This window comes from Phyllostomus hastatus, unplaced genomic scaffold (assembly GCF_019186645.2).
Source record: "Phyllostomus hastatus isolate PE091 unplaced genomic scaffold, TTU_PhHast_1.1 phas_contig_58, whole genome shotgun sequence".
In the NCBI taxonomy this organism is placed as follows: domain Eukaryota; kingdom Metazoa; phylum Chordata; class Mammalia; order Chiroptera; family Phyllostomidae; genus Phyllostomus; species Phyllostomus hastatus.
The window spans coordinates 35,959,828-35,979,024 of NW_025333916.1; the positions used below are offsets into that span (position 1 = coordinate 35,959,828).

Consider the following 19,197-nt stretch of genomic DNA (forward strand, 5'->3'; position numbering starts at 1 on the left):
TACATATTGTTCAGATTACCCCGGGCTTGGTTATTGGGGTCATCTTCTTTCTGTTGGCTGGGCCTTTTGTGCGCCCCACCCCGCTCTGAGTACCTCTTCATTTTCTGGCACTGCAGGGTATTTCAGGCCTGGCTTGTATTTCCCGCCCCCCAGCCTTGCGATCAGCCACTTTTCCCAGGACCCCAGAGCCCTTCTGTACAACACATTTTTACAGGTTTCAAATATGACAAATAGATGCTTCTAATTATTTCCTAGGACACTAATTAGCACCACTGCAGTTCACCAAAATTAAGACTCAAAAGCATTGGCTTCTTACAGTGATTTTTCCATTGCTTATAATAAAAAGCTCTAGTTCCTTAATTAGAGCATTGTACAGCTGTGGTCATGGGGTAGGTTGGCTATCAGTGGATTTTTAGATCGCTTGTCAGACAGAGAATATCACGTTCCCTGTCAACCTGCATGCACAAAGCTGTTTTCCGCCAGAAACTACTGTTCCTTAGGGTCATTAAGAAGAGTGAGCAGGTCGTCGAGACCCAGGGCCGTTAGGCTGCTGGGGGTGCTTTTCCACCCTGCGCCCTGCTGCGGAAGGGTCGTGGACATCCCATCCACGCATCCACCTGTCTTATCCTATTGGTTGTGAGCAAGGCATACTTATATGAAGTATGTTCAGGTTTTATAGGACAGTCTTCAGGAAGGGATCTTTTTCTAAAAATACATTTTTACTTGGACTTAATATTACAAGCATTTTAAACTGTTAGAGTAAGGTGGGGGTTTTTTAAGTCTTCTCAATATTGTAAATATTGGATATTTACTTTGTTTATTTTTTTTTCCCCACAGCAAAACCTGCTGAAGAAAAGCCTAGATCCAGAGAGTCCGGGGAAGATGGCGTGCCCACTCGGGGAGGAGGCAGTCCTCCCGGAGCCTCTGCTGTGCAGACGTGTCTGGCAGAGCTGTCCATGGAGATAGAGGGTGACTTCTCCCCATGCAAAAATGTGGGACGGGAGAGGCCCAGTGGGGCAGCTCCTCCGAGTGAGGACCAGCCTCCTGAAGTTGTAATGCCAAGGAGTGATGAGGACAGTAGTGAGTTTTTGCATCGCAATCGCTGTTTGGATGAAGATCTTCAAGCTGCAGTTGACTTCTTCAAGCTTCCCCCTCCTCTTTTGTCTCCCGTGCCATCGCCCCCTCTGGGGTCCTTACCGCACCTTCGCTCCTTACCTTCTTCTCTTGCACCTGTGAGTGTGCACTTTGAATTTGACTTACCAAATGGGCGTAGTGTTCATCCTAATACGTTAGCCATGCTCAAAGAACATGTGCAGTACTCAGACTAGATTTTATTAGGGAGTATTAAGAGAATATAAAAGGGCCTGCCAGTGCCCTTAGGATTAACATGTATTTTTTTTTCTTTGTTATGGTTCTTTTTTTTTTTTTTGGTCTATCCACAACCAAATTGTAAGTCTCCTGTAGAAGAGCGAAATCTTAATTGTTTCTTCTTATGTCTCATGATGGGCTCTTAGCCGATATGGGATGAATGAATTAAATACATGTTTGTAGCCATGGATTTTTTCAGAGATGGGTAAATCCATGTGTATAGCACACATTAACCTAGGTTACTGAATTCCCCACTTCCACTTCATGAATACATCATCTTTTTGTGTGTTTGCATAATTTATTAGGAAGTTTTAATAAAACGGATTTATATACTTTTTGACTTAAGGAGCAAATGACTTGGAATTAGTTCCTTCATTCAGGAAACATAATGCAATTCTGTTGTGTTTCAGACATTGTGCTAGGCCCCAGGAATGCAGGGGTGATGTAGGGAGGGAATGGTTGCCACCTAGATGGATCTTGTATGGTGGCCATTTCACAGCCGTGTGCGGAAATGGGTGGCGAGAGTTGTCCGTGAGTAGGCACCCAGAGGGATGTCCCGGTTGGTGCGTAGAGGGCAGTCAGATGTGAGTCAGATACTGTGGAGGAGTAACTGGGAGGTGGAGATAAAGAGAGGGTTGTATCCTCTCATATCAGAAGTCTTTTTGGCCAGAAGATGGAGAAGTAGTTGAGAAGTAGAGTTTTTGGAGGTTAGGAGAACAAACCGCACAGGAGACCACATGTGGACTAGAACTTGGAAGAACCTGTTACGAGAGAAGAGGTATGAGTGAGGATGACTCTTGGGGAGAGATGGGCTCTTAGGAGAGGACAGATCAGTGTCGTACTTGTGATTGAGACTTTCCCACCTGTTACAGCAGTCCTAGAGGGTAAACTGTCCTCACATATGTTAAAGGGTCTTCAGGAAGCATGTACTTTTTTTAATGCATTTAATTGATATTTTAGTTGGTTGAATTAGTATATACTTAACTAGTATAACTCATTTATTTTTAAGGAAACCTACTTTGGAGAGTACACAGATTCCAGTGATAATGACTCAGCCCAACACAGAAATTCTGCCGAGTCTAATTCAGAAGATGATACCTCTGACGCACAGGATTGTTTTGGCTCACCCAGAAAGAATAAAGGAAGTGGTACATGGGAGGAAGAGCCCAATTCGAAGGAAGCCACCGAAGCTCTGAACACATTGGAAGTAAATGAAGTGACAGCTGTTGGGTTTGGGGCACTTACAGCAACACTGAGAGAACCTTCAGCCACATTCACCTTAGCTCGTGAGAAACACTGGGCAATGTCATCTCAACTCGTTAGTGGTAGAAAAAGAGGCATTTTAGGTGAGGCGAAAGGACAAAGAGAGGTTAGGGAGATGGATAAATCAGTGCAAACTGAGGAAACACTTTGTAAACCCACCAGAAGTGTGAGTGTTGAGAGGTTGTCTGGCAGCCTGACACAAGGGAAGGAAGCAGCCCTTGGGAAGTCAGACCTGTGTTATTCTCCCCTTGGCAAGAGGCTGTTGAGTGAGCTTACAGGATCTGAAGGGAAAAACCCATTATCCAGAATGATAGGATCACCCAAATCAGACTTTACTAAGTGGACACCAACTAATGAACTCACGTGCGATTCAGATCATATGTCAGTTTCTGACCATCTTCAGGAAACATCTAGAGAACTGGAAAAGGACAGGGAAGGGCAAGGGTTTGTTTTAGGAGAATCATCTGAACCTGAAGAAGATTCAGATGATGTAATGGATGGAACAGAGCTTGATGTTGAAGCCAAATTTTCTTCCTCTTCTACCTCAGGAGCGTTATCTGTCTACAGTATTCCCCAGTCTTCCTCTGGGCTGAAGTGTGGTCATGATAAACATATCCCTACTGAAATAATCCCTACCGAAGTGTGTTGTTCAGAACAGAAGTTACAGGCCAGAGCTTCAAACAGGTCAGGTCTGCAGTCTGAGCCTCTAGAGTGTTCTACAGGAGCAAACGACCTGGAGAATAGCGTCCATGCTCCAAACCCGGGGTTGGGAGCATCCAGTGTTCATGAGCAGAGCAGCAGTGGCGTGGAATGTACAAAAGTTGTGAAAGGCATGACCAAAGTGTGTGCCCTTCCTCAGTCAGTGTTTATGAAAGCTGTGAAGGGTGGGCAGTGTGAAAGTCAGGGTCCAGGAGTTCAGCTCGCACCGAGTCGGTCAGATTTTGCACCGTTAGTAGAGCCTCAGTCTGGTTTGATTAAGAGTAGTCTTGGTTTTGTTAAAAGCACTTCTTGGCACCATAGTGATCTGTTAAGGAGAGGTAGTGAAGAAGGGCTGAGAGCTAAATCAGAACGTGAGCAAGAGACCAACCCTCAGTTACAAAAGGCAGTGCTGCCCTTAGAAAGTAGAGGGTCAGCATCACTGTTGCCTAACCAAGTGTCGGTTATTACCAAGCAGGCCAGGCCCGAAACGACACCGAGTGCTAGATCGGAATCTTTGAGACTGCATAGGAGTGAGCCTGCCGTAGCAACAGAAAATGTCGATAGCGTGTCATCCATAGCAAGCTGTGGAGGAAGTGAGGAGCCAACCCAGATCATCAAGGGGGTGGCTGCTACAAAAAGGACTTCACCAGAAATTTCCAAGTCTTGGAGAAAATTAGATTTTGATTCTCCAAGTGGTTCTTTACCAGTAGAAAATTCTCATTGTTCCACAAAGAGTAAATTATCTTTTTTTCCTGAAAATATCCCAGTCCCAAACCAAAACATGACAGAACCCGCAGTGCAGACAGAGCTACAGGAGCAGCGTCCGCGTCTGAATGCCACGGGTCTGGACTCATCTGGGACTGGTGCAGGAAAACTTCCTCCAGCTGCAGAAATGGCAGCGTCCAGAAGTCTTTCTGTTGAAGAAATGCCCTGTGGAAACACAGTCAGATCCGGTGGTAAAGCCCTGGCCACTTCAAAGGACTCTCCTACTATAGAGCAAAGTCCAGAGGAGTCTCTGAAACAGCCATCGCCAACTCCTGGTGGTGCTTCTCCTGAAGGTTCAGGCACCACAGGTACTGCCTTTTTACCAGAGATTGGCAGAAAGGATGAAGAGACACATGCCCTCCCACAAAGTAGCCTTTCTGGTCCTCTGTATTGTTACACAGGCATTCGGGAGGTGGGGGGTGTTGACACTGAGGTGGAAGAGAGTGAGGCCCCTAGCTGCAGTGAGGGTGAGAATGAGCCTGAAGCTGTGACGGGTAACCGGCAGTGGGATGCTGCTGAGTCCTCCAGAGGAGACGTGGGAGCTGCACGCGCTGCTGCCGCCGAGACCCGGCCTTCCACAGAGCTGGGCTGTCTGACCTCAGCACTGCAGGACTTCAACATCGGTACTCTCTCTGAGATAGACAGACTTTCTACCTCAGATGTGGTCATGTTTCTCGAAAGTTGTCAGTTAAGAGATTATAGTTCAGGGGACTCTGTTTCAGAATATTCTAACAAAGAAAGCCTAAACAAAGAAATTAACAAAGAATTAAAGCAAAGTGAAACATCGGGAGAGAAGTATAGCAAGCAGCTCTGTGATGAAGAAACACTCAAAACCTGTGAAGAGTGGATTGAATCTGAGGAAGATGATTGTCCTTTAAGGGATGCAAGTCAGCTCGCTCAGTGTTCTTTGGAAACGCTGTCCGAGGTGCTAACCAAGATTGGGCAAGAACTTCAGTCCAACTATGAGGACTCAGATGGGAAAGATGCTGGTAATTTACTGCTCTTCAGTATACACGACAGCCTGACAACCGAACACTTAAAAGAAGGAGTCTCACCTCAGCAAATAAGCAGCTCCTCATTGCACCCTTCAGATCCACCCCCGGCAACAGCTGGCTTGGATGCTAAGGGCAGTTCTCCCACTAGTGGGGTATTGACTGTCAAAAACACTCAGGACAAGCTTGAGGGTAACTCAGATGTGACCAGGCTGACTGGCAGTGGAGGTGAGGTACTGTCAGAGCTGGTGGAGCTCCCATCCCAGTGCTCTGACTCCGGAGCTGGGCAGACAGCCGAGCACAGTGCCAGTTGTGAGACAGAAGAGACATTTCAATGTCAGATATCTACTGTGACTTCTGAAGTTATAAATGTGCTGATAAATAAGGACCAAAATCTAGTCATTGAAAAGGGAGACAACTGGACCATCATAAACGGGGTAGCCCTCATGCCAAATGTGGACCAGGTCACCCTGTGTGACACTCCTGGAGACAACCCTGGTTCCCCAGACGGAGGAGGGCTGGGAGCTAGTTTCATCTCCGTTAGTTCTGTGGAGAAGTCCCCAGAGACCAGCCACCCTGGCTCTCCACTTCCGGAGCCCCCATGCGGCAGTAATCTTCCGTGTGCCCCAGAGGATATTTCCAACAGTGTTCAGAGTTCCAACTTTGATAAAAGTCGTTTGCGGAATAGACCTGTTAAACCTAGCGTAAGGATTAGTTCTGATATTTACGATCAAATCTTTGAGTCCCAGATTGTTGCATCTGATCACACATATTACAACTCAAAACTGGAGCCGTTTGGCAAAAACAAGAATCGATCAAAGATTTCAAACAAAGATCAGTCAAACAAATTGGTAAAGACTTCATCATCTGGCAGGGTTGAAACTAACCCAAGTGAAGTTTCTCAGTCACCTTCAGCGGACAGTGTTAACACAAAAACCCAGAGACCTCAAACTCAGACCATCCTGGCCAATGCCGACACCTCAACCCCTATGGATTGTTCTGCTGATACCTTGAGTAAAATACGGCAGGAAGTGGGGCCCCCTTTACCGCCCCTGCTTGCTCCTTTGATTGCTACACCTCCAAGGACTTCACACCCAGTTTCTCCTCTAATATCAAGTTCCAGTCCCTCCTCGCCTACCTCCCCTGTTGGCCAGCTTTCTCCGTTGTGTGAGATCCCAGTGCCACCCATGATGTCTCCTTTGCTGGAAGATGCAAGGCGTGCCTCCCCTTCATGCACATCTCCATCCCCATCTGCTGTGTCCACTGGGGAGAGGATACTGTCATCTCCTCTTCAGTTTTGTGCCACCACCCCAAAGCATGCCCTTCCTGTGCCCGGCAGACTGCCTCCCTGTGCATCGGCCCACACTCCTGTGGCCGGGCCCCAGGAGAATTCCGTTAAAATCCTTGATACCATGTACCCGGAGTTATCTGCCAGGGCCCGTACTCTCAACATCCTCAAAGGGAATATACAGCTCACGCGAGGTCCACCTACTGACCGGCAGAATTTACCAGGGCCTGTCAGTGCCATAACAGGTTTCAAAGCAATCAGTTCCATGTCAACTGCCTTTGTCAAAACGGGGGGCAGCTCTGGTGGTGATTGTAATCAGGATAAGTCCGGAGATTTGGGGACGCAACAGGATTCAAGTGGGAAAAGAACATTGTCAGCGTGTATATTGAGGAGTGCTAAAAGACTGCGCCTGGACAGTGGGTCCTCGGAATCGGAAGGTGGGAGCAGCACTACAGAAGGAGTCAACAAGCCCCCTTGCAGGAACCTCCCTCAGGCTGAAGTTGCAGCAACTGAAGAGGAACCAAGTTCTGTTTCAGCTACCAGTTCAGATTCACAGTTGCCTCCGAACCCCACAGAAACGGTGGAGTCCCACGATAAAGCCATAGCCGATGCCCTGAAGAAGATCGCAGAGTCATCCTTCGACCTGTTGCCCGTCATTCGGAGTCACGTGTATGTGGGAAATATCTCCAAAAAGCCTGTGATGAGAGATCAGGAGAAAGAAGTTGTCTATGACTTCAGCACAACAAAGAAGGTAGGTGGTGCCTGGTTTCCACGAGCTTAGGGATGGCTCACCATCAGGGACAGGCTGTCTGCTGTTGGCAGGATGGCAGAGGACTCCAACAGAAGTTTTAGTTCAGATATTGACAGTTACACATACAAGCATTGAGACCTGGACTTTTATTTCCAGCTGGAGTTTTATTCATTTGAGATGTGATTCGACACTAGAGATTTAAAAATGTTTGTTCATCAAATAACATTCTAGAGAAAGAAAAAGTATCTGTCAGAACTATAATAGCATATTTCTCATTGATTCTGACATGTTTAAAGGCTTGAAATTATTTACTTGAGAGCGTCAAATGATTATCGCATAACAGCATTTCATTTCAGCAGTGTTACAAGCACATTTGAAAGCTCAAGGTCTTTTCTTTCTTTTTTTTTTTTTTTTGAAAGCTCAAGGTCTTTCAGAGAGACGGCGTGTAGGTTTGGTTTCCCCTTCTCCTTCCCTTAGTGTATGTTGCAAATCAAATGGGAGCACATGTTCACTTTCAAGATGAGGGTTGTGGGTATCTAGTACAGTTTATTATGACTTTATAGGCTTACAGTTTCTAAATGTTGACACCTCGTGTAGATGACTTCAATGCTACATGATTGTACTACCTTGGCTATCTGCACAATTTGTGAGTCAAAGTGGTATAAATACTTTTCTTAGATCACTTACTTTCAGAAAGCATACAGAGCAGTGTAAGTAACTTTGGAAAGACACTTATTTTCAGATAGATGTATATGTCAGATTATTTAATGCTTCTCTTCCTGAACAAGGAAAATGTTACCTAATGTTTGAAGATCTAAGCAGGATAAATGTGTCGAAATGCACTGGAGTTGAGAAAACAAGAGGGGGATAGGATAGAATGGGTTTAATATACTTGCACACACACAAATTGCAGCAAAAACCAAGGCACTGTGATTGACTACAGTGGTGGTAATGGCAGCAGACAGCCAGGTGTGCTCAGATCTGCCATCTAGCACCTGCAGCTCCACTGACCACAGGCAGCTGACAGATGTGGACTTACTCCCCAGAGCCCCTCGGCTTACCTGCTAAGCAAGTCGTTACCAGTTACTGCCTTCTGCTACCTTTTCTGATAGAGTGCACGTTGTATTTTTCTAGTAGATACTAAATTGTGTAACTTTTGACTTCTCTTTAGTGGCTAAGGATAAATATCAGGGTACATTGCCTTTTCATTTTTTCCCCTCACTCCAGCATTTAGCAGAGTGCTTGCTTCATTCTATTCTCTCCGAACTAAAACTTCAAAAGACATCTCTGGAGCACAATTACATTCATGCGCTCTGCAGAGTGTACGTGGGTATTTGCCGGCAACTTGGAGACGTGGAAAGAGCTCGCTTGTTCTGCTACAGCCTGCTTAAGGAAGGTATGTTCACATGGTGGCTTATTTGTATTGAAAACATATTGTTGCTTTTTCACCTCTTTATACTTGGATCTGTATTTTTAGCTAAGCAGTTGCTGTGTATTTTTTTAAATTGTGCAGTCGTTTGTACATTTACCAGGGGGCATGTAGAGCCATAAGTATACCTGTCTATTCCTGATTTCCAGTAGGAGAATGTCTGTGTCTTAAACTTAATGTCAGCATTTCACTTGTGTAAGATATGGGATCTCTCATTACTGTATGCTTGTTCTGTTCCTTGTGCAGCCACTTTAGAATCAGATGTAGTTGAAACAAGATAAGGGAATGATTTAAAGTAAGTGACAAACAATAGTGCTGTGTCATCACCTGGAAAGGACAGAAAATACAAGGTGGATTCATTAGCTCATGAAAAGAAGGTTATTAGAAGTGGAAAGGCGGGCTGTCCTGTGATTCTCTTTTCCCTTTACTGCCATTCCTTCAGTCTCCACTGATAATCAGATTAGGAGTCATTCTTCATTATATCAGATCATCAGTGAAGACATTTTTAAATAGTAAAATGATATAAAAATGCAATTTAATATTATATCAGAAAGTCTCATTTAGATTGCAAACATTTACATTCTTTTATTACCATAATGTTTGTGGGGCTTATAAATCAGGATAATTGAATATAGCCATCACTTCTAGAGTCGTGAATGAGGCTGCTGTGTTTATTGCCCACTTTATTTCTTTGTTTAGTCTTTCAGTCACTGATTTATCCAACAAACATTGTGGGTGCATGCAAATATTATGGGTCAGGGCTCCAGTGGCAGCCAAAACCAGATGTGACCATGCAGTGGGGCCAGTACATGGAAACAGTACACAAGCACACGGGTTTTATCAGCGGCTGGTGGCAGAAAGGAGAGGGCGTGACTCTGCTTAGCACCAGCTGGATTTCTGACTTTTCCTCAAACTCAACCAGCCCCTTCTCACGTCACGTTCTTGTGTTACAGGTCTCTCTCTTGCGAAGCTTTCTGTACAACTTTGTTATGACTTACTCTGTGATTTCACATACTTTCTCAGTCATTCTCTATCCCTTGGTCTCCTTTTCCTTCAGGGCACTTACCCCGCTTCTTTTATTTGCTGTCTCACTTCTCCATTAGCGTACATGCTGTGGAAGGACAGGAATTTTGTTTGTCATGTTTCTGCTGTATTCAGGTGGAATACTGCTCACCTGAACAGAGGAGGAGGCTGCTGATGCATACAGCAGCAGGGCTGAACTGCGGGAACATTGTGATAAGGGGAAGCCAGGCAGAAAGGGGAGCATGGGCTCCGTGTGAGTTAGGCAGACTATTTTAAGGTGACGGCAGACAGAGCAGGGCTGTCTGGATCTGGGATAAAGTAATTCACTGGGAAAGCCAGTCCCTGGGAATTTGGGATGCTGTCCGTGTTCTCGATATATGGTGGGGTTTATATGGATGTATTCATTTGTCAAAATCCACCTGTCTACTTAAAGAGTATATTTTATTGTATGTATGTTATACCTCAGTTAAGTGAACGAAAGGCCAAGCCCACAGTGTGGGAAGAGATATTTTTACAACAAAGGATTATCATTCATAATTTGTTTAAAAATATCTCTTCAGATCAAAAGCTCTATGTGTTCTATAAGAGAGTTTTCTTATAAATGCACAAAAATATGGCCCAGAATGACACTAACCAAGTGGAAGGGTTCTGGGACTTGGGCAGGCTGGAGAGAGGTTAGTTGCTCTGTCTTCTTCATGTTTTAGAGTTTATTACTCTTTTCATACAGTGGTTTATACACACATGTATTATGTTTCAAATTTAAAGAACGTTTGCCAAAGGGAAGAAAGGAAAGGAGAAGCAGATTTGTAAACTGAGGTTGGGCCTCATTGGGTCGGAAGCCCTGCAAGGCACAAGTGAAATTACTAACATGTATTCTCAGCTTACTGATTTGATCAGACATAAAGGTGTACTATCTCATTTTCTTTCTTACAGATTTCCCAGAGTCAGAAAAACTGACTTTGTTCATTGCAAACATGTGGCATGATATATTTATCTCTCAATCAGTGATTAATAAGGCAATGCAGCTAGTTGCCAGGCAACGTGCTAAAGGGGAGGTTCTGAATTGTTTGAGAGCATTTCTCAATTGGGAAAAGGTGAGATTTATTTTTACTTCTTGTAATACCATACTTTGTAGGGCTCACGGAAATGTTACTTGGCTTTGTGTTAGGTTTTGTGTTAGTTGACAGAGCCTTTTAGAAATAATACGTTCCTTGCATTAGATCTTTTAAAATATCATTTTAGCCTAAGCTTTTTGCATTTTGTTCATTAAGTATGCATGAGACCCCTTGGGAAGAATTGTAGACCTGTGTTTTACGAGAATTTAAGTTTATTTTGAGCACTAATTTATATGACTAATGAGATGATATGTATGTGTGTGTAAGAGCTCCTAAGAGAGCTGAAAATAATTTGCTTTTACAGTAGGTGCTGAGAAAGGTGAAAAAATTGGTATCTCAACTTTTTTGTTGTTGAGATTATTCTGAATCTAATATTCTTTATTTTTCTTTGTAGTTGATAGAATTTGTATTTGCTTACAAGTATTTTATTCACATGTTTACTTTTATTACTTTGTTTTCTTTAGTAATTGATGTGCTAATATAGTATCTGGATTGTTGTGTTAGTAGTTTCTGATGTTACTACGTATTAAGAAAAAGGCTACTCTCCCCAGGCTGCCTGCAGGACCACTTGGCCCCTGTGTCGTCCTCCACTTGTGCAAAGGAGCCTTCTCCTTTGGCCTGTTCAGGATGAAGCCAGGTGTGATGATTTGATAATAAGAGACATTTGTGAATAAGGTAGAATTTTAATAAATGTATTTACCCTGTATCAGATTAAATAAAATATAAAGTCAAAGCTATGAAAAAAAAGGAATACTTGGGGAGAAAATACTATTATGGTGCAGTACTTCCAAATTCTCTTAAAGAATTCAAAAGATCTAATAGACAAAAATCAGTAAAGACAGAGTGGAATTCAGTAACATAAAAGGTAAATTTGAATGAGGAATATGTATTTTTTCATATGCCTGTGAGACATTTACAAAAACCATTCATGAGTTTGTCCACCTGAAACCTTAATTTTTAACAAAGTAAAGATTATACACTCACAATTCTCTGGTAATCAATAAAATTAGACAAAAATAATTTTAAAATTTTATAAAAATAACTTGGAAATTTTCAATGTGTAGTCCTGGAAAATCGAAAAGTGAAATCACAATTTTTTCAAAGTCACTGAAAAGAAAACCTTTCATAACAAAGATGTCTGGTTTTTGGAAAGCCTATATTCATTAAGAAAGTTTAAATGTGTTATTAAACAAATAAATAAAGTTGGCTGGTAATCTTAAAAATTAAAAAGCTGAGACGGAATCTAGAAAAAATGAGTCTAGTTTAAGAGGTAATAAAAGTATTCAAGTAGAGAACAAAAAAACACATAGAAGAAAAAACGTTGCCTTTAAAAATACAAAACTGGTAGCTCAGAGTTCAGATTAATGGAAAAGGAAAAAGCAAAAATATTCAGGATTTTTGATGAAGAAGAAATTTAAATTTAAAGGATAGTGAGAGCACTACCACCTACAGCTCCAGAGCAACCAATTTGGAAACCTAGAGTGATTTCTTAGCAAAATAAAACTGACCAAATTGGTTTTGGGGGTAGAACATTTAAATAAACCTGTTGATTTTGGTGATCATAACGGAGGCAGGAAAAATGATTAAGAGTGGACTGTACAGTCCTGGCTGGGTGGCTCGGCTGGTCGGAGTGTCGTCCTGTCTGTACACCAGACGTTTTCGGGTCAGAGCCCTGGTCGGGGCGTGTGTGGCAGACAGCTAGTCGGTGTTTTCCACATCAGTGTGCATCTGTCTGTCTGTCTGTCTCTCCTTTTCGTCCACTCCCTCTCTCCCTCCCCCTTCCTGTCTCTGTAAAATCAATTTCAAAAATCCTCACCAGAGGATTTTTTTTAAAAAGCACTACACTGAAAATATGTAGGTTCCACCTGAATTTAATCTCATCTTTACTTTTTTTAAGATTTTATTTATTTTCAGAGAGAGGGTAAGAAACATCAGTTTGTTGTCTCTTGCACATCCCCGACGGGGGGGGCCTGGCCAGCAACCCACGCATGTGCCCTGACAGGGAGCCAACCCTGCCACCCTTCAGTTCGCAGGCTGGTGATCCCTTCCACAAAGCCACACCAGCCAGGGCTTTATCTCATCTTTAAAGAACCAGTAATCCCATTCTTTCAGAAATAAGAAAAGATTGAAAGGTCCCTATTCATTTTAAATTAAAAACCTAACAACACAAGAAAGAAAACAATTATAATTCTATTGCTGGTATTACCCAGGAGAAGTCAAATTTATGTCTACACAAAGACTTGTGCATGAATGCTCATAGTATGAACTGTAGCCTAAAGCCAGAAATGACCTGGATGTCTATCGGTGGGTGAATGGATCAGCTGTGGTATATCTGTATAATGGATTACTACTCAGCAATTAAAAGGAGCATTCAGACCAGTACATGGAAAACTTGGATAAATATTAAAAACATGCACAGGTGGGAAAGAATACAGGTAACAAGTGTCTAGTACTGTCATTCAGTTTTGTGACTTTCTGGATAAAGAGACTATTTAGAGTCAGCAAAATGACAGAATGTGTAGTGTTCTCTAAAGTTTAAAGTTGTTATTATAACTTTATAACTTTAAATCTCTGATGAGAGTTCCTGAAAGTCTGCATTCCAGTCTGGATTGCAGCTAGTCTCTTTTCTACATGATGGGTTTCCGCTTCATGCTTGGAGCTTTCTGTCTGGCCTGTCAGCCGCCATTCCAGCATTGCTTTAGGACACGTGCCATAAGTAAGATGAACATAATTCCTTCTTCAAAACACAACTTGCAGAAGGTGCCCTTTAAAATTAAATGATTGTCTGATATCTGTTTTACTCTGAGGTTACATAAAATGTGTTACACTTGAATGAAACTCTTAATAAATTTTGTTTATTTTTAAATTGTTTTTTTGTTGCTAGAATTCTCCTGCAGATGTTGGCTTCATGGTTTCTAAGTTGCTTTTGACCATACAGTTATGTCCAAAAACAGAATTTCAATCCAGTGAAAGATTTGGTGAAGACCTAAGTGACAACACTTGGGAGTACATATTTGCCATCGATCTGCTCTGCTGCCATCAGAAATGGGTTTGGACACATGATAACATTATAAGGTACGGAGATATTTTTAAACTTACAGTACAGTTGGGTTATTTGAATTGTGGGGCAGTGTATGGAATGATTGCTGACTTGTGGTTTGAATAATTTTTGCTGTTTAAGGCAGCGGAAACATTTCTAAATGGCATTGTGATCTGGGTAAGAGATAATAAAACTACCCTTAAAGTATGTGTCTCACTATTACATCTCCTTGTTTTATTTTTCTGTGGTACTTGTTACTGCTGTTCATTACAGTCCATTGCTCCTGCCTCCCCGAAGGAGAAATGACTCATGAGGGAGGCCCTTTGGTTCACTGGCATACCGCAGCGTACGGGGCAGCGCCAGTAAACATGTGACATGGAACATGATGACCATTGTCTTAGCATACAGATACTCTGGAAAACCCCACATGAACAGAAGTGTTCAAAATTCCAGCTTAACAGCTCTTCTCATTGGGGGTTTCAGGAGAGAAATAAGTGATGAATTAACTTCTCTCTGTACATCTAGAATTCTGACACTGGCTATGTGCCATCTTCAGAAAAACGAAGAAGATAGTCAAATTTCTGTTCTGTGGTTCTTAATTTTCTTGGAATTCTGACTGAGGAAGTCTGGTTTGAAGGCAATTATGATGACATTGAAAGGGATTCACCAAGGATTGATAGTCCATATCCTTGAAGATACCTGCTGGAGGAATTGATTGTATAGAAATTGGTTCCTTTTTTTCCTCTTTAACACTAGGGAATGATTAGACATCTAAATGTCAGCAATGGGGAGTTGAATTATATAACGAAATACAGCCATATTAGAAGAACTATAAATGGATTTTTATGTATTGACATGGAAGTAGCTAAGAAAGTGAACAGACTATCCATCCTTCTGTGGAATGATGTGTGAATGCCTACCTGGGCCCCTCTATCCCCAGTGACTGGATGGAGACCACCAGGGATGGTGCCATTCGGAGGTGTTTTGTTGAAGGTCCTGCCACAGGTGGTGAGGACAGAGTGTCGAATATCAGGACATCTGTGGGAGTGACTCCAGACCCTGATTCCTGAACATTGTGGTTACTTCCACCACGTTTTTTACATACACACACACACACGTAGAAGTGCATGGAAACGGAGCCCAAAATTAGAATAGTGATAATTACCTGAGCATGTGTTGTTAGTTGGGATGCTTTTGGTTTACATTTTTCTTTTGTTTGTCTGCATTTACCTTTTCTAATATAAATACTGTCCAAGAAGTAAACACATTTTTGAAAGAGAAAGTAGAAGGGAATTGGCACTGATTTTTGAGATTAGAAAGTTTCTTTAATTCATTGAAAGTGGGTTTTTTAAAATTATTATTTCTGATGGTTTAGTTCTTTTTACAAAACAGCCTGTTTATCCCTGCTCCTCCCACGGAAGCTGTTGGCTATTAGAACACAGGAGCTGCATTACTGTCTGCAAGGCCAAAGTGAAAGTCAAGATTCCTCTCTTCCAGTTCTGTGACTTGGGGGCATTGTTCAGCCTCTCTGTGCAAAGTCTTGTAAAAAAAAAAAAAAAGGTTAAAACAGAACAAAGATGCAATCATGGGTGTTTGTAGCCTCTTTTAAGTCAGCATGGGCACAAATATCCCAAATATTTGCAGAGTTTGTGAACTTCCAGTGTCTGTTCTCATCTTAATTTAAAAAGTGACACCTTCAAAAGTTTCTCTTGTTCACTAATTGACTGTCTCTTACAGACCATTTTTAAGATAAGTTCTTAATACTTGGTGATGATGAGCATTCATACTTTCATATACACATGTGTATTGTTGTTACTTTACAGTAAGGAGCTGTGGCCTGTGATGGATAAGTGGATAAAACACAGAAAAGGACATGCGAACATTGCGTATATTCCTGATGTCATCATAGCCTCGATACTAAGGCTGATTGGTGAGTTTCTCTCTGATTCGATTTTTTTTGTGTTTTTGATGATATTCTTGGTGAGAGAACAAGTATATGATTGTGTATGTTAGCTGAAACGTCACCATAATGATTGATTTTGCAATCATTAGAGTAGATACTTTTGCATTTAATCCATTCTCCTTACTCATGGTCTTTCTTTTTTCCTTTTTTTTTTAAGATTTTATTTATTTATTTTTAGAGAGGGAAGGGAGGGAGAAAGAGAGAGAGAGAGAGAGAGAAACATCAATGTGAGGTTGCTGGGGGCCGTGGCCTGCAACCCAGGCATGTGCCCTGACTGGGAATCGAACCTGCGACACTTTGGTTCACAGCCTGCACTCAATCCACTGAGCTATGCCAGCCAGGGCGTCTTTCTTTATAAATAATTGTTTTTATCCATCTTTGTCAGAGATAAAAGTTTTTAATATTAGTATGTTTTATTTATAATGGAACTCTTGCTTCTCAAGTACTAATATTAATATAAACACATGTACACACTTGAATATACACACCAGAATAAATAAATTGCTATAAATTGTACTGTATTCTCATTTGGTTTCTAAAATAAGGCTGTCTCTTACTGTTTTCATACCATATGTTTTTCGTACTTGCCCTGTAAGGATCACCTTGTGTACTTCCATAGCTGGGATCCAGCTTTGTTCTCCTCTAGGCTGAATATACAGAAATTAAACCACTGTTTAAATGGGACACACACTTTCATCACAGATCTAATCAAGAAGGACCTCAGTGAGCATTTGGGTCTTCTTCTCCCTAAAACCACAGATCTTTAAAGTTTTACCTATTTTTCCCCTTTTTCCTTCATCTCTGACAATCTGCTCTCTAGACTCTGCACAATGACCAGAGATGAGCTCTGTTCGTTATTAGCAGGCCCTGTACTTCCGCGGACCTCTCTGTCTGCAGCACGTGCTCACTGCCCCTGAGCACACACCACAAGGTTCATCTGACTTACGTAAGGCCCCTAGGTACCTGACCACAGTTACCATGAGTCTTAGGTTTCTTTGGAGTTTATTTAATTCAAACTTCAAGATAATACCATTTGAAGTAAAGTTTGAGAATATTTATGTAAGTCTGTAAATAGGTCACAGTAGGAAACATACTATCTCTGGTTAGTTTTGTCACTGTTCCAGCAAATGTACATTTCTACTCTGTGCATATTTTACACGCAGACATGGGAACACAGTGCTAAGTAAATACAAAATGATTTAAAACAACCTAGGTAGACATCCAATTTTCACGTGTAAGTTATTAAACAAGACGGTGTGAGAAGTGAAGGCTTGCTAAAGACTTGTTTGGAATTAGGAGATAAAGGCACAAAAGTTGAAATGAATAAACTACTCGGTGAGTTAATATCTCAAAACACATTTTGCTGAATTCCTCAGTTTAAGAGACCCTGAAGAACGATTTCAGTGCCGAGTAGGAAGCAGTGGGACACGGAAGAGCCACTGATGGCATTTTCAGCAGTCGGGGCATCTGCACGTCTGGGAATTCTGGTGTCAGTAGCGCCCCCTCTTGTGGACTCAAGAATGTTCTCACTTTGAACTAATTCATTTTAAATTACAAAACCTTTTTGAGAATTTAAGAAATTAGGAGAGATGTTAAGTCTATAATACATGTTGACCTAGGTGAAGTATCTATAGGATTTTCAAAAGAACACTTTTTGAAGTCACACTTACAGAGTATGATACAGATTTTCCGGCTACTCTGGCAGTGGTGTGTGTTTATGTATTTGTTGATTGTAACAAGAGAGGACGTGAGAGTGGAAGCTCAAGTTTCTGGCGGTTGGCTGTTCTACTGCATGGAAGCAGCTTCTCTCCGGTCAGCTCTGGCCAAGGGGCAGCCCTGCGTGTGGTTCTCGCCTTCAGGCGGCTGGTGTGAATCTGTGCTTATCAGGTTCAGCTGATCGCCCAGATTGCCTGAGGAGCTTTTTTAGAATACAGATTCTCTGGCTCCCCACATAACTATACAAGATTATATAAGTACTTTTAATTATATATCTTAAAAGTAACCTATATGAGAATTAAGAAGAATGTGTCAGTTGTTTATCGAAAAATTAGAATGTATAATTGTTGGGAGAAAACCTGACTTGTAGTTTTAGTCAAACTCAGGCTAGTTTATTCTTTAAATCATTAAATTCTGGCTTTTGAGAAAATAATTTGTAAAATTTAATAATATGTACTATTCAGAGTAATACTTATGTAATTACATAATTAAGAGTTGCATATATTTAATACACTTCTATATGAGAATTATTGGTAGTGTGTAAATACAGAAATGTGGTTCAAGGGATGGATAGATAGGAAGCGTAGTCCCGAAAATCAGAGCAGTCAGGACTAGAGAATCCTGCGTAGGCCTGCAGGTGGACCAGAGCAGGCTGAGCTCGTGTGCCTGAGAAAAAGCAGGTGTGGAGAGGGCTGGAGGGACAGCTGGGTGGTTCTAGCTGTGGCTAAGCTTTGCTTGCCCTGGTTGTCTGGCGGCACTGAAGGCTGACCCAGACAAAGCAGTTGATAGGTGCTGAGAGCATAGTGTGGGGGAAATGGCTGAGAGGAAGGGCACATACAGGTGAGGCAAACTCTTCAGACCTGGTGGAGTCCTGAGAAGTGGTGTTAGGGTTGGATGTACGTGTACCCTGCCGCATGTACCTAGTCAACTTGGAGTTTGAACTGATTCTAAGGAGAAAAGTTCTAGAGAACCTTCTTGTCTTGGAGTTTCTGAAGCCAGCATTAACAAAAGAATTTAGTGAATAATTTAGTTGGTAGAGCATAATTTAATAGTATCAGCAAGTCACACACTGACTATTCATAAAATAAAGGAAATGTATCTTCCTCCTATCTAAGTTCTATCTGGCTGAAACCACTCATTCTTCTAAATTCCCTTCATTTATTTTAACTTCACCGAGAAAGTAAAGCATCACCTACCATGTGTATGTGTGAATAAAAGAGATGACTATTCCTTTTGATCACTCCTGTAAGACAAATGGTACTTTATTGAGTTCTGACCCGTTAACTATTTAACCTGTTTTCACTTAAGAATAGGGGTACCCATTTTAACTTCAGTTCAAGGTCATTAAACCTAATGTACATAATATTTTATGAAAGAACAAATTTCAAATTCTTAAGAAAGGTTAATCTACATTTAGCCAAAGATTATTTATATTTGGTTTTATTTTTCTTTTCTCCTAGGTCGTTTAGGTCAACTGGGTTTGAAGGAAGGGTTCCCATCTGCTGTGAAAAACATTAGTTCAGTTATTGGTATGTTCATACAGCATGCCCAGGACGAAGGTAACACTTCTGTTCATGAATCACTTGCATGCCTCGCACTAGACCTTACTGTGTCCTCACTAGGCCTGCGTGCCGTGCTCTGCCTGTCTCGCTGCAGGATAGCTGAGGAGGTCAGGGCGGTTTTAAAAGCTGCAATCTGGCTGCACTCTCAGCACGGACATTTCAGTCAGAGTCCCAGCTCTTTACCCAGTGCCACACCTTCCTGCTTATTGAAATTATTAGAGTT

At 41.9% G+C, this 19,197-nt stretch overlaps 1 protein-coding gene across 2 annotated transcripts in view; it reads left to right on the forward strand.

Annotated features, from left to right (window-relative positions):
* ICE1 (interactor of little elongation complex ELL subunit 1) overlaps window positions 1-19,197 on the forward strand; it is a 54,024-nt gene that overhangs the window by 28,725 nt on the left and 6,102 nt on the right. Inside the window, exons 12-18 of one of the 2 annotated variants that reach the window (XM_045848417.1) lie at window positions 838-1,232; window positions 2,378-7,126; window positions 8,354-8,522; window positions 10,512-10,672; window positions 13,578-13,768; window positions 15,557-15,663; window positions 18,873-18,971. In XM_045848417.1, the coding sequence (XP_045704373.1) occupies window positions 838-1,232; window positions 2,378-7,126; window positions 8,354-8,522; window positions 10,512-10,672; window positions 13,578-13,768; window positions 15,557-15,663; window positions 18,873-18,971 (5,871 nt within the window). Of the gene's footprint in view, window positions 1-837; window positions 1,233-2,377; window positions 7,127-8,353; window positions 8,523-10,511; window positions 10,673-11,244; window positions 11,331-13,577; window positions 13,769-15,556; window positions 15,664-18,872; window positions 18,972-19,197 lie in introns of those variants that run through there. The other variant, XM_045848418.1, reaches the window with a different exon arrangement.